General features: G+C 42.8%; 1 protein-coding gene across 1 annotated transcript in view; it reads right to left on the reverse strand.

The window, feature by feature from the left end:
- Positions 1-248: 248 nt before the first annotated feature.
- Positions 249-13158, reverse strand: part of EXT1 (exostosin glycosyltransferase 1) — a 289853-nt gene continuing 276943 nt past the window's right edge. Inside the window, exons 8-11 of the mRNA XM_040494290.1 lie at positions 11761-11850; positions 6304-6464; positions 3837-4008; positions 249-806 (exon numbers count right to left, since the gene is read on the reverse strand). Coding sequence (XP_040350224.1) covers positions 621-806; positions 3837-4008; positions 6304-6464; positions 11761-11850 — 609 coding nt within the window. The 3' untranslated portion in view covers positions 249-620. The remainder of the gene's footprint in view (positions 807-3836; positions 4009-6303; positions 6465-11760; positions 11851-13158) is intronic.

Below are 13158 nucleotides of genomic sequence, written 5' to 3' on the forward strand. Positions count from 1 at the left end.
TTAGAGATAGACGTTCAAGTGGATCTGCAAATTCGGAAGTGGAAAACATTTGCACTGGCAAAGTGGAATCATGAACTTGTCTTAAACTTAGGCTCGGTTATTTCTTGACACTGGGTGGAGTGACTTCTTGTGTCTTCCATGAAGTCTGAGCGTCTGTAACTGCTGCGAACCCTGCGTGACCAACGGCAATGATGTTTGTGGGAAGAAGAGTAGCAGCTTTGAAATATTCACAACCAACACAATTTTGATTAAAGAAAGAACTCTGGTTTTTAATAGTTTTGATCATTAAAAAAGTTTAAACCTGCATAGCAATCATTTCAAAAATAATTATTTAATGTTCCATAATTAAACTGTACACAACCTAGTCTTGGGACATAGAAGCCAGTGAGGTGAGTTTGAGCAGTCCTGTGCAGTCCCAGGAGCCAGGAGTCGAGTTTTCATTGGCCTTTTTTTTTCTTTTTTCCTTTTTTTTTTTTTTTTTTTTTTTGTCATTCTGTTCATCTAAGATTATTTGGATACTTGGCACAATCTGGCTCCGCTGCTAGCGGATCTGCACTGGGAAGAGAGAGCAGCCTGACCCCGTCCCTTCTCGCTGCCCCTCCCCCACTTGGCCGGATTCCTCAAAGTCGCTCAATGTCTCGGTATTTCTTCCTCAGAATGGAGACCTGGTCTTTAAAGAGGACAGGGTCGAGCCTCATCTGAGAGTGGATCAGCGGCATGTAGCCAAACCAGCTGGCAAACGTGTTCATGCAGCTCTGTCGCTGGGCAAAGTGGTCGGGGTCAGCCCAGCGGGAAGCCCGAGAAGTCTGGGGAAAGGGAGAGAGATGAGGGAGACAATGAGACAGTGCAAGGTGAGCTGGAACACCGCAGAAAACCAAGTCAGGTTCCAGGGCAAGTGACAGAGCTTGGGGTCTGGACGGGCCACCAAACGTCCCACGCGCCTGCAGAAGATGATGACAGCACTAGTCCTGGGTTTCAGCCTCGCCAGAAGGTTTGCCCAAGATACGCGACTTTCCTTGATGTTAAAAACAGGCGAACAGACAAAGCTCCATATTGACTAATTCCCTGGTCTGGAATGATTTACTGGTTGAATTCCAACTACTATGGTCAGTAAACATAAACCTTTGTACTTGCGATCAAATACTATCACTAACAATGTGTTTATGGTTTCAAAGACAGTTTCTAAAACCTTCTGGTTTACTTGGTTGATTCTGGGTTAAGTAGGAAAGATGCCTACCATCTCTTCAGCTCTCTGTGTTTCCCCTAAGGTTGCTTAAATATTTTTAGATCATGTGGATAACACTGATTTAAAAGAAAGCCTTAAATGGCTTAAGCACTGAAATTTAAACAAGCATAATATCTCTGAAACCATGTTTTTATGAAACAAAGAAAAAGGGAGCTACCAGATTATGGGGGAAAAACACAAACACATTTATCAATAGGCAACTGTACAATGATGTATATGCACGTGTGTGTGTTTTTATTCTCATGTACTGTTAGAGAATACTTTCCTAGGAAGGTACGTTTTACTGTGAGAATCACTCAGAGTACTTAAAAACCTAAGTGTCAACGTGCTTGAAAGGAACCATTGAGGGTAAACACGAATGTCAAGTTACCTCTGAGCAGCAGAATAACAAACAAAACACTACTTGTAAAGTGTTTCCATGAAGCTCATTTGAGCCTCATAACAACAACCTGGTCAAGTTATCTACCCAGGTAATAACATCCCCCCCCTGCATAGATGAGGAAGCTGGTTTAGGGAAATTACATTTACTTGTTCAAGGCTAGAAAGGGGCAGATCTCGAGTTCCATCCTCTACCATTTATGGTAGGAGAACTCTACTTGGTAAGTCAGAGAAAGTTTCTAATTAAGCTGACCAGTTGAGTTCATAGCAGAGCAGACTGTCCCAAAGGCCAGACTCCCTACCCCCAGACATTTGCTCACATATGCAAATGTATGCAAATGAAACTACTGTCAAGAGCTTGCTTAGTCTCTCTTACAAATGAAAAAAAAAAAAAAAAGAATCCAGTTGAGTCATTCAAGTATCATTTTTGCCTCTAGATTTCAACATTTATTTTTTGGTCAACCAACACCTTAGAGAAGATCCATTTCCTGTGTAATAAAAACAATCATACCACATGATATCCATTTACTTCACCAGTCATACATTCAACAAACTAATGTGCATGATAGGAAGCAGGGGCACGTATAGTACATATTAACTAGATACATCAAGTTATACCTAAGGCTGAATTTAGATGTGTCCCCAAATATGTGCAAAATCACTTGAAATACTGGTTTGGTAGAACTGGCAAGTCTATGAAAAGAACATAAAACCAATGCCTAAGAAAACATGTGTTATTAGAGTTCCACCCCTAATTAGTGTATAACCTCAGGGAAGTTCACTGAACTCTGAGCAAACAATGTTAAAGGAATGTTGTATCCCTAAGTGACATAGATGAAAATGGCTAGGCACACAGTAGCCACTCAATACATCTTGCTTGCATTTGAATACTCTGTCAGCCTTCAAGATGAAAAATTCTTGCAAATCCTCTTGCTTGTTCTTTTAGTAGTTAGAGGGAAACAAAATTTTCCACTAGACTCTTTGCTCATTAAGGACAGCAGCTCTGTCACAACCAGTATCTAAAACAGTGCCTGATACTCTACACATTCATAAATACTGAATTATGAAATTTTATATACTTAAAATCCTGCACGTTTTTTGTTCTTACTAAATTCAGTGAATGAAAAATCATCAATTGTGTTAATATGAGCCCTGGCTAAGTGTTCCTTTGCAAAAAACTAGATCTATATACGATTTTCAATAACGATTGGAACAGGTACATGGGAAGCTCCAAACAAGTGAACTCAAAAGTACATCTTTCCAGGTTGACTCACATACTGTTGGATTCTCGATTTAACTTGGGTGGATCTAAATGGTCTAAAGGTTTTTGGCTTCTTGTTGGTACTGGGCTCTGTCCAGGACGAATGAAGGTGGATGAACTACAGCATATCTAGATCATCCTGCTATGGAACCTAGAAGTGTAAAATAATGAGCAGTGGAAGGAACAGAGACTGGGATTCAACTCCCAGTTCTGTCTCTAATAGTAGGTGACTTGTGGCACTATATTTAAAGTCTCTGGATCCTAATTTCCTTACTTGTAAAAAGAGAAAGTTGAATTGTATTTCCTTGCAAGTATCTTAAACTTACTACTACCACTTACTACTAACCTTACATGACTCAACAATATTTTACTTTCATAAAAGTTTTCATACATGTCACCCCAACCCCGTGAGGTAGACTTTTACTATTTCCATTTTAAGAATGAACCAACTGAGTTTCAGAAGGTAGCTGACTTGTGTATAGCCTATAGATGTTAGTTCTAGGTGAAAATCAAGGCTTATGACTCCTGGTCTGTCACTGTGATGCTCACCCAACTCAAGAGCACTTACCAGAAGGCTCTGCTGAAGACAGTATTATTAGCTATTCATTACATAAAGCACCTACAATAAACTTACATAAATTCTTGTAGGTCTTTAACTCTGGATAAGATACATCTTTCTCATGGCACTTTGTAGGTCATGTAAGAGCTTTTATGTTCTTGATAGAAAGATACCCTTGACTTAGGTCTTCCTATTCATCCATGTGCCAACCATATACTCCCTTAAAGCTTTTAGGTGTGTGTGTGTGTGTGTGTGTGTGTGTGTACGTACGTATGTATATATAAACACACACATATATTTCTTCATCATGCTTCCTAGAAAAACAGTGAGTCCTTATTACCTTAGGCTGAACCACCAGAGAGCAAAGCAGAGGAGGAGAGTTCTATTCTTACCTGCCCCATCATTGTCTCCTTATACTGCTTCTTCTGGGTGACTTTGATTGGAGGCAATTTTGTCACAGCAGACACCAGGAAATTCATGAGAATGTCCTCACAGTTGGCCAGTTGGTCCACCATGTTCTTCAGGCTGGCTGGCAGGTAATGGGTGTACAGGTAGTGATAATATCTGTAAAAACCAGACAGGTTTCATAGGTGGCCATCATTATATAATGACAAGTGGTCTTCTTTGACAGGAAACCTATACTTACTCTTTGAATCCCTAAACGGATCACAGATGATGACAATAGCTATCACTATATGGTACTTACTATATGCCACATAATGTTCTAAAATGCTTTACAAGAAAGGCCTTGTGTAACCCTCATAAGGAGCCTATGATACAGGTACCGTCATTACCCGTGTTTCACAGATAAGGAAATAACATGCAGATATGCTTGGCCAGTGTGACTTTAATATCAGGGTGGTTGGTTAGAAGGTGAATATTCAGATGGTAAGAGAAGTTATTCACACATTATCTACCTATCCTTAAAAACTGCTGTATAATTTTAATTATTGGCTTAATCAGAACTGTATTCAACTATCCTAAGGCTCTGAGTCCAACAATATTCCATTTTTGTGGCCTATAAACCATACATTTTTACACTGTTAGATCAAAACCCTAATTAATCTGGTGGTCAATCGTTATGGAGAACCCAAAATTAAGTTGAATTATTTCTCCCTCTACTATTTTTTCTACTATTAAGAGAGATATAATAGCATATATTTATAGGAAAAATAATTTGAATGAATCGGATTCATTGAGTGGTAGGGACAGGAAGAAAGGGAACAATGAACTTTCAAGGGGTAGAGTCTTAAGGGGCACCTGGGTGGCTCAGTTGATTAAGCATCCGATTCTCGATTTTGGCTCAGGTCATGATCTCACAGTTTGTGAGTCTGAGCTCTGTGTTAGGCTCTGCGTTGACAGCATGGAGCCTGCTTGGGATTCTCTCTCTCTCTCTCTCTCTCTCTCTCTCTCTGTCCCTCCCTTGCTCGCTCTCTTTCAAAATAAATAAACATTAAAAAAAAAGAGGTAAGGTCTTAAGATCAAGATTCAGTCAACCTAAATGCTTCTACCTTGTGCACTTGTAACTCTGTCCCTGAGATGGCAAGACTCTCTATTCTTTACTAAAGAAGACTAGGTTAAGATTAGTGTGTTCACCTTACTAAGGCAGAAGAATGGGGAATTTATTAATGACTGAGTCACTAACATTAGCCACCTACACTCACTAATTTGGTAGTCTTACCCAAGTCCCCTGGCTTTAAAGACCAAATATATTTAAACAACTCCCGTATGTGTATCTCTATCCTTGCCCTTTTTCCAACATACCTTTTTGGAGGTCTTAGCATGCACAAGACTGAACTCCTGTATTTTCCCTAATACCTAAATCAGCTATATGAGCTTTTTCCATCTTTTAATGACTCCTATCCATCCAGTTCCTTACGTCAAAAAAACTTAGTCATCAGACTGGAGCATCTTCAAAATATGCCCATAATCTGATCCCTATTTACTACCTCCAGTGCTCACTTACAGGTCCCAGGCTCTATCATCTCTTGCCTAGATGTCAATCACCTCCTAATAGGTCACCCTGCTTCTACCCTGTCCCCTGTATCATCTGTTCTCATCACAGCACCCAGAGTGGATGCCTAAAAAAGATGTCTCTACTCTGTTCAAACCCTTGCACTGGCTCCCATGCCTCTCTCCCCTGCTTTCCACTCACTCCACTCTTGGCACATTCGTCTTCCTGATATTCTGGCTCAGGGCACTCGCTTAGTTCAGCTGTTCCCTACACCAGAGCACTCTTCCTACAAATATCCTCTTGGATGATTTCTTCTCAAGGCTCTGCTCCGATCTCACCTGTTCAATAAGGATCACCGGCCACCTTCGAACCTCCCCTCTACCTTCAGCACTCATGATCCTTGACCTGTTTGACTTTGCCTTTTTGCTATATAACTCACCCCCTTAACCTATTGTAAAATTATTATGAATATTGTGTCCTTCCCTTGTTAAAAGAGAAAGCCTACTTAGGCAGGAATTTCTTTTCCTTTTTTTTTTTTTTTTTTTTAAATTTTACTCAAAGGTAAACCCCAAGCACTCAGAATGGGGAGTGCACAATTAAGTATTTACTTTTGTAGTTGTTATTCAAAATGTTCAGTTACTCAATGTACATGAGTATGTCCTCCAACTTCAGACAAATTGAAGATGTTACTCTACTGTTATTTCTGGAAATGCAGTAAGCCAAGGGGTTTTACTGGTTTCAAAGACACATGCTGGCCACATTGACAGAACTTAAACAGTGATGCAAACTAATTTTTGTTAATAGTGTTAACAAGATCTGGCCCAAGTTCCGATTTATGCAACAGCCAGAAGCTAATCTACAGGAGTTACGTAAAAATCTATATGAGAGATGTCTAAATTCCTCACTTGTGGTAAATAGCAGCTCCTGTCAAAACCATGGAGTAGTCGTTTGTCCACTTGGACGTGTACCCCCACCGTTCCTTAGAGTTATCCCAGAAATGGCTGCGCGCGGGGTACCCCACAATCCTCTCGGGGAAGCTCTGCCACACTGTGAAGGCAAAATCCACCTGCAGGCAGAACACAAGCCAAACAAGCAATCAACAGCGTCAACAAATGTCAACAAAACATTACCTTCCCCCTGCTAATTCATAATGCAAAATCCCAGGACTGTTGCGCAACATTAATTCCATGTATTCATCAGCAAATTAAACTGACTGCTTGACATTTTGCCCCATAATTATGCACATTTTAATGTTTTCTGTTGAAGAAACTTCAGATGAGTGTAGAAATGAAAGAAGAAAAGAAATTGCTGATAGGTCCTTCAGAATCCAGTTTGTTCAAGAAAAAACACAAGTCAAAAAAGCAGTTGCTTTCTCCCCTCCTTCCTCTAGGGTGCACGTGACCACTGATTCACACGAGGCACAAATGTGTCTGTTTTATAAACGGGAGATTTCCTGTATACATCCAGAGTATGAATATAGAGCACGCAACATGACTAGCATACGGCAAAGCCAAAGTGACTAGAATCAAAGCATCCTCTTAAGAGCAAGAGAAAAGATGCTTAAAAACCACACAAGTTCTACCAGAAATTCAGAGCAGATATCATAAAGAAATGTAAGTCTGACCTCTCAGCTTTGAAGATGCTCAGTAAAAAGGAAATCTAGAAGAAGCAGCCACAATGAAAAGTCACTAAGGGTAAGTGGGGAAAAGCTCCAAGTGAAGCCACGTGGTTATTTTATTATTATTATTATTTGCCACATGATTATTTTAAAGGAAACGCAGGTAAATGACTTTCCAGTGCTTATACTAACCCAAAGCAGGTACTTCTCTAAACATGCTGGAAACTGACATTTATAATTAGCAAATAATCTGTTTTCAAATGTGTGAGCTAATTTCTGACTTGCTATGATTGTTTGATGAATGAAAAATAAATAAAAAATAAAAACAGTAACAGCAAGCGATCAGCTAATGCTCATAATCATGTAATGCTTTGGTGCGAGGTACTTACACATTTTAACTCATTTAACCCACATAATAACCCCGTGAAGTGGGTAATTTTATAGTCTCCAATTTACAGAGAGGGAAGCTAAGGTATATGAAGTTCACGTAATTCTCCTGAGCTAGTAAGAGGCAGAGCCAAGATTTCAATCCAGCCATCTGGTTTCAGACTTGGTATGTACTGTTACCATTAGCCTCCTTTTTACCTCTGTTGCTACAGTACTGAGAGCAATTTAACTCTTATACAGGTCCCACATTCACCCCATGACCTGTCTCCAATCTCTTCTCAATAAGCCACGCAAATGGAAATTCCATTTATTCTACAAATTTTTCCAGTTGCTACGCTGGGATGGTGGCTGGGAACTGAGTGATGGCAGCAAGGCCGGTTCCTACCCCCCAGAGGTTGAAAAGCGTAGCCAATAACTACTCACAACAGCCAGCAGCGAAAACGACCCAGTTCTATCAACTGATGAATACATAAACCAACCATGGTATCTCCTTCCAATGGAATATTATTCAGCTATAAAAAAGAATGAAGTACTTAGAACATGGCTGAGCCTTGAAAACAGTATGCTGAGTGAAAGAAGCCACACACAAAAGGCCACATATGGTATGACATGCCCAGAATAAGGGAATCCATAGAGACAAAACCAGATCGGCGGTTCCAAAAGCTACGGAGTGACTGATTAATGGATATGGAGCCTTTTTTGGGGTGATGAAGATGTTTCTGAATGACACAGAACTGATGACTGTCCAGCATTGTGAATGTAGTAAATGCCACTCAATTATTCACTTTACAATGGTTAATTTCATGGTTATGTCGTGAATTTTACGTCAAATAAAGAGCACAGAAAACAAGCCTAGATCAGTATTTCCCAAGCATTCACCACATGCATAACATCATTCTCTTTTCTGCCACACTCCCACACCACACAATCACGTATTTAATATTTTTCTTTAAATTGCCTATGTTTGTTTTTTTCCTTTTCTTACTTAGCCTCATCCTATGTAAACATGTCAGTGAAATACTAGGTTTCACTGCTGGCTATATTGTTTTCTAGCAAACAGTAAATACAATTGTTGAAATGAGATATGCTTGCCATGAACCACGCAAAACTACTGTGCACAAACCATCCTCTAGGAAACACTGGCCTGAATCATCTGTGAGGGTCCTTCTAACTCTGAATTCACTGGGGGCCAGAAGTCACTATTTTTGTGACCAGCCATAAATTCAAAATTTTCTGAATATCTAGTTTCCCTAACTCAAGATAAGAAAGGCTTTAAGAACGTAGCTTGTTCCCCCAAATGCAAACATCCGGGCGGGGGGGGGGGGGGGGGGGGGGGTGGAAAGCAGCCAGGCGTTGGAAAATACATTAAGAAAGCTTGTTGGGGGCAGGGTATCTCGGAGCCAGCAGCAGGGGAGTGGACCATATCTGCCAGAAGATTGAAATCGGTTGTGATAACCTGCACACCGTCACTGGCGCTCGATACTAATGGCGCCAACTGATGGGCCCGTATATTATGCAGCCCGGCGTCAAAGAATCAGCCTGGCTGTCAGCGCTCTTTGGGGTTTTCCATTATTCTTTGAAAAGGAAACACACGCACTGGCAACTGCTATAGAACCCGATGGGGTTTTTTTCATCACATGAATTTCTTACTATCTCAAAGCCGTTTCAAGTCATTTCAAAGGAACTGGAAAGTAAATTCAGATAAAACTACGATTCTTGTGATAGTTCTGCTTTCACGAAGATCATTAACACATCAAAGGAGGCAAAGGTCAGCTTAGGGCCTTTTCTCTTAAAAACCAACATCTGTTTCCTTTTGAGAATTTGCAGCAACCCAGATAAATGTAAATAACTGTAAACCAACTATATCTAATACCCTTTACAGAATGCTGTTTAAAAATCTATCCTTAATACTACAGAGAGGCATTTAAACAACCAAAGAATCCTCAGAGAGGCAATAAAATGAACCGACATCCATTCACTTAAAAAGTGGGAAAAGAGAAGTCCTTGTCCTTGGCCGTTTTAGGTCACACAAGCACTTCGCGGTCAGCAGGCAAAAGTAAACCAGACCCCTGGCCAACGACGCTGACACCGCTCCCCCGGGCCCCCCCCCCAACGCTGACTTCTCATTACTTCACACAGGACTCGTGTCCCTCCCAGCACGCCCTGGGCGGCTGGAATTGCCAGTCTTTGAAAAGACGTTCACCAGCCCATGGAAACGTCAAAGAAGCTGCAAGATACCTGCCCGTGGGACAGATAAAAACACCTGTAGAGTGGGACTAAGTGCCTTCTGCCCAGGGGAAGATGTAACGCTCATCAGTATTTGAGGCCATGGGATAATGATTTAAATAGACGCCGCAGATGTCTCGACCACACATTCTACCAGGCCAGTGTGCTGCTTTTCCCCGCGTCTGCTCTCCGACGTCCCCTCCCTGCTCTTCTGGCCATGCTCTGTGGCCGGGCAGGATGGAACCCTACGGATGGCACAACCTGGTCTCCCTTGCAGGCTGCTGGCCGACTGAGTTGGGTCAATGGCAGTCACCGGGAGGAACATGGAGGTGGGACAGAGAGGGAGAAAGAGAGAGGTCCGGGTGTTTCTTCCCGGCTCCCTCCTAGGTTTGGCATCAGAGTTTTGGCAGTTACCATACCCCTCCACCATCTTCCCTATCCCACCGCCATCTTCCCTATCCCGCCGTTATCTGCCCTATCTCGCCCCCATCTGCCATATTCCGCTGTTGTCACAGCTCCTGGAGAGCAATCTCCTCTCAAAGACGATGAAACACGATTTCCTCCTCTCCCTTCTTCACCCCTGGGGGTGGGGGCTGCTTGTGGTTCTTGTCGCTCTCCAGGTACCCCGGTGCCTACAAGCCCGCCCACCTAAGTCATCCTAAAGCCCTTCACTGAAATCACTAGACTTGAATTCTGTTTGCTGCCACCACTGTGATGGCTAGAGGCAGGAGCTGGGTCATCAAGGTACCCGGCGTGGAGACCAGAACAAGGAAATCCCCCAATAAATACTTGTTGAATGAATGTGCTCCTGGGATGCCGGCTTCCCTTGCAGGAAGCAGCAGAAACATGCAAGCTGGAGTGTCCCACACCCTGTACTCCACAGCTGTCTTTCCCTTTGAACATTAGGCAGAGCTTGTCCCCCCCAAACCCCTTTCTCCTGCAGACTTGCACGTGCCGCAACTGGCTTTGTGCTCAGGCTTTAAACACCTCAGCACACATCTCTCCAATCATTCATTCACTGAGTATTTATAGAGCCTGGGCTGCAGAAAAAGCATTTACCAAGGTGAGTGAGGCCCAGGGCATTTCATCCTGGGGTTATTTAGGCAGCTCTTGCACATAACTTCTGTTCAACTCCATTTGATGGAAATTGGAAGCATCCACCGAATTTCAAGAAAGAGGCCGTGGGACTGTTGGCCTAGGTTAACACCAAGCGCTAGCTGCGCAGGCAGCAGGCCATTAGAATCGGTCCAGCGTCCAGGAAAGTGCATGCTGGTAAGTGTCGATGTTTAAATTGGAAAGAAAATGATTATGAATAAGAGGGAGGAAAAAAAGGTAGAGGTATAAGTAGCTCAGTCTCTGTGCTTTTTAGCAGCCACCATTAATAATGCATTTCCGATATATGACATTTTTATAGAACTGTCTTTGGTCCCCTCGATGGTTTAAAGTAAGGTTTCTGAGATCAATACTCATTCGGGTTGTAAAAATTGGTTTTCTATCATATCTATCTCTCCTCCTCTCTCTCTCCTCCTCACACGTTCTTTGTGCAATCTTATTTTTGGCACAAATACCTGCACATCTGAAATAGCAAGGATCTCCGACTCCGTCTTAAGAGTGAAATCGTTTGCTCTTGTGTGGGTGAAGGAAAATGAGCGCTTGAATCCGAGACAGAAGGCCTGCCTTCAGGACCCAGAATAGTTTTCCCTAACAATGGCAACACACACGCACACAGGCATTAGGATAACCGGGGAAGGATGGGCTGTTTGCTCTGGATTGTGTGGTCTCAAGATGATGCTAGCCAGGTTCCCCACCCCCGCCCCCACTACTCCCCTTGGCTCTGCACACGTGCCCACAGATGTGCTGTTGAAAAACAAAAGGAGGGCAGGCAGGAGGGGAGAGGTGAGGCACAGCCATGCAAATGAGGAGCCAATTAGCAGAGAAAACAAAGGGGGAAAAAATGCCCTCATCAGGGTTCCAGGTGGTGGCAAGGTGCTATCAGGAACCAGGTTGATTAAAACCGACTGTGCAGGAAGTTTTGAAAAAGGTTTTCAAGTTAGCCGAGGCAAGGGCAAAGGAAACGCTGGCCCCTGGGGGTTTGGGACAACTGCCTGAAGAGCCCACGCCCGCTCCTTACCTCCGTGGTGGAAAGCACAGTGTCCTCATCAAGGCTGAGCACTGCATCTGTGACGATGTTGTCATAGGGCAGGAAACGGCTGCTCATAACCTGGGGTGGGGAGAAAGCAGACAGGAGGAAAGGAATTAAAGAAAAGTAAATTTGGAGACCCGTTTTCAGGAAAATTCCCCCATCCTCACCTTCTAGAAGAATGTTCTACCACCGTGTCATCCGTCAACACTGAATATTTCCACTTCCCATCGGTGGAGAATCATGTACCCTTACTGGGCACCTACTGTGTACAGACACCTTGCTAGTCAAAGGGAGGACAAGGTAAATAAGACATTTTCTCCTGTCTTGGGAAAGTTCACAGTCCGCAGCCATCGAGATGCCGCTGACCAGTCCTAGCCCGATATGGACCATGCCAGGGGTGCAGAGGACGCAGCAGCCAGCCACTTGGAAGCGCAGGTGAAAACCTTAGAGAAGACGGGACATTTAAGTAGGACTTGATGGACAGGAATCCACCGGGTATAAAAAGAAGTGAGGCAGAAACAGCGCTCAACAGACATAAGGCACAGAGGAAAGAACCAGCACCCTGAGGCCTGGAGAGAGTGGATGGATGGAGCCATGATTCCAAGTGTGGGGCACACACTACTGGAAGGCCATGTCATTTAGGAGGTGTAGACACACATTTGAAAATTCTACTCTTCACCGATGTTAGCACAGATGAGAAAATATACATACACAGAGATTAGTGGCTATAGCAATAACAGGAAGCAGTAAACTTATTCAAAAATAATTTCACTGAAACGAAAAGTAAGCTGATTTATAGAAAAATATTAAATAAACATAGCACATGTGGTCTATGGATTTAGGCACATTGTGAAGGTACTATATGAATAAAGTTTGGGCAACTCCAGGATAAGGCATGGTGAGGTGTGTGTGTTTTGGTGGGGGGGTGGTGGTGGTGGTGGTGGTGGTGAGGGCTTTGGGGATAAAGGGACCAGCTGGTAAAATTAAGTCTAGAAAGGCTTCTCTATGACAGTCATACCTTCGACCTCTGTGCTGAATGTACCACAGGATAACTAACCATGAGAATGATGATGTAAGAATAACTAACATGGTAAAAAACCCATTTACTTTGTGTCAGAAATGTTCCAAGTTCTTTATACACGTCATCGCATTTCATCTTTATAATAACCCCATTGTACAGCTGAGAAAATTAAGGCATAGAAAGGTTAGATGTCTTGCTCAAGATGGACCCACCAGCATTGCATCCCAGATGGTGAGCTTCTACAGAGCACCTCATCCACCATGCTGGACCTGCCTCAGGTTTGACAAGGACCCCAAAAGTGAATTGGGGGCACATAAAGTGATCTCATATTCACCACCTTCCTCTGGAAATTATATTCACAGTTG

The sequence above is a fragment of the Herpailurus yagouaroundi genome, unplaced genomic scaffold (assembly GCF_014898765.1).
Source record: "Herpailurus yagouaroundi ecotype Mexico unplaced genomic scaffold, PumYag 186, whole genome shotgun sequence".
NCBI classification, from domain to species: Eukaryota; Metazoa; Chordata; class Mammalia; order Carnivora; family Felidae; genus Herpailurus; species Herpailurus yagouaroundi.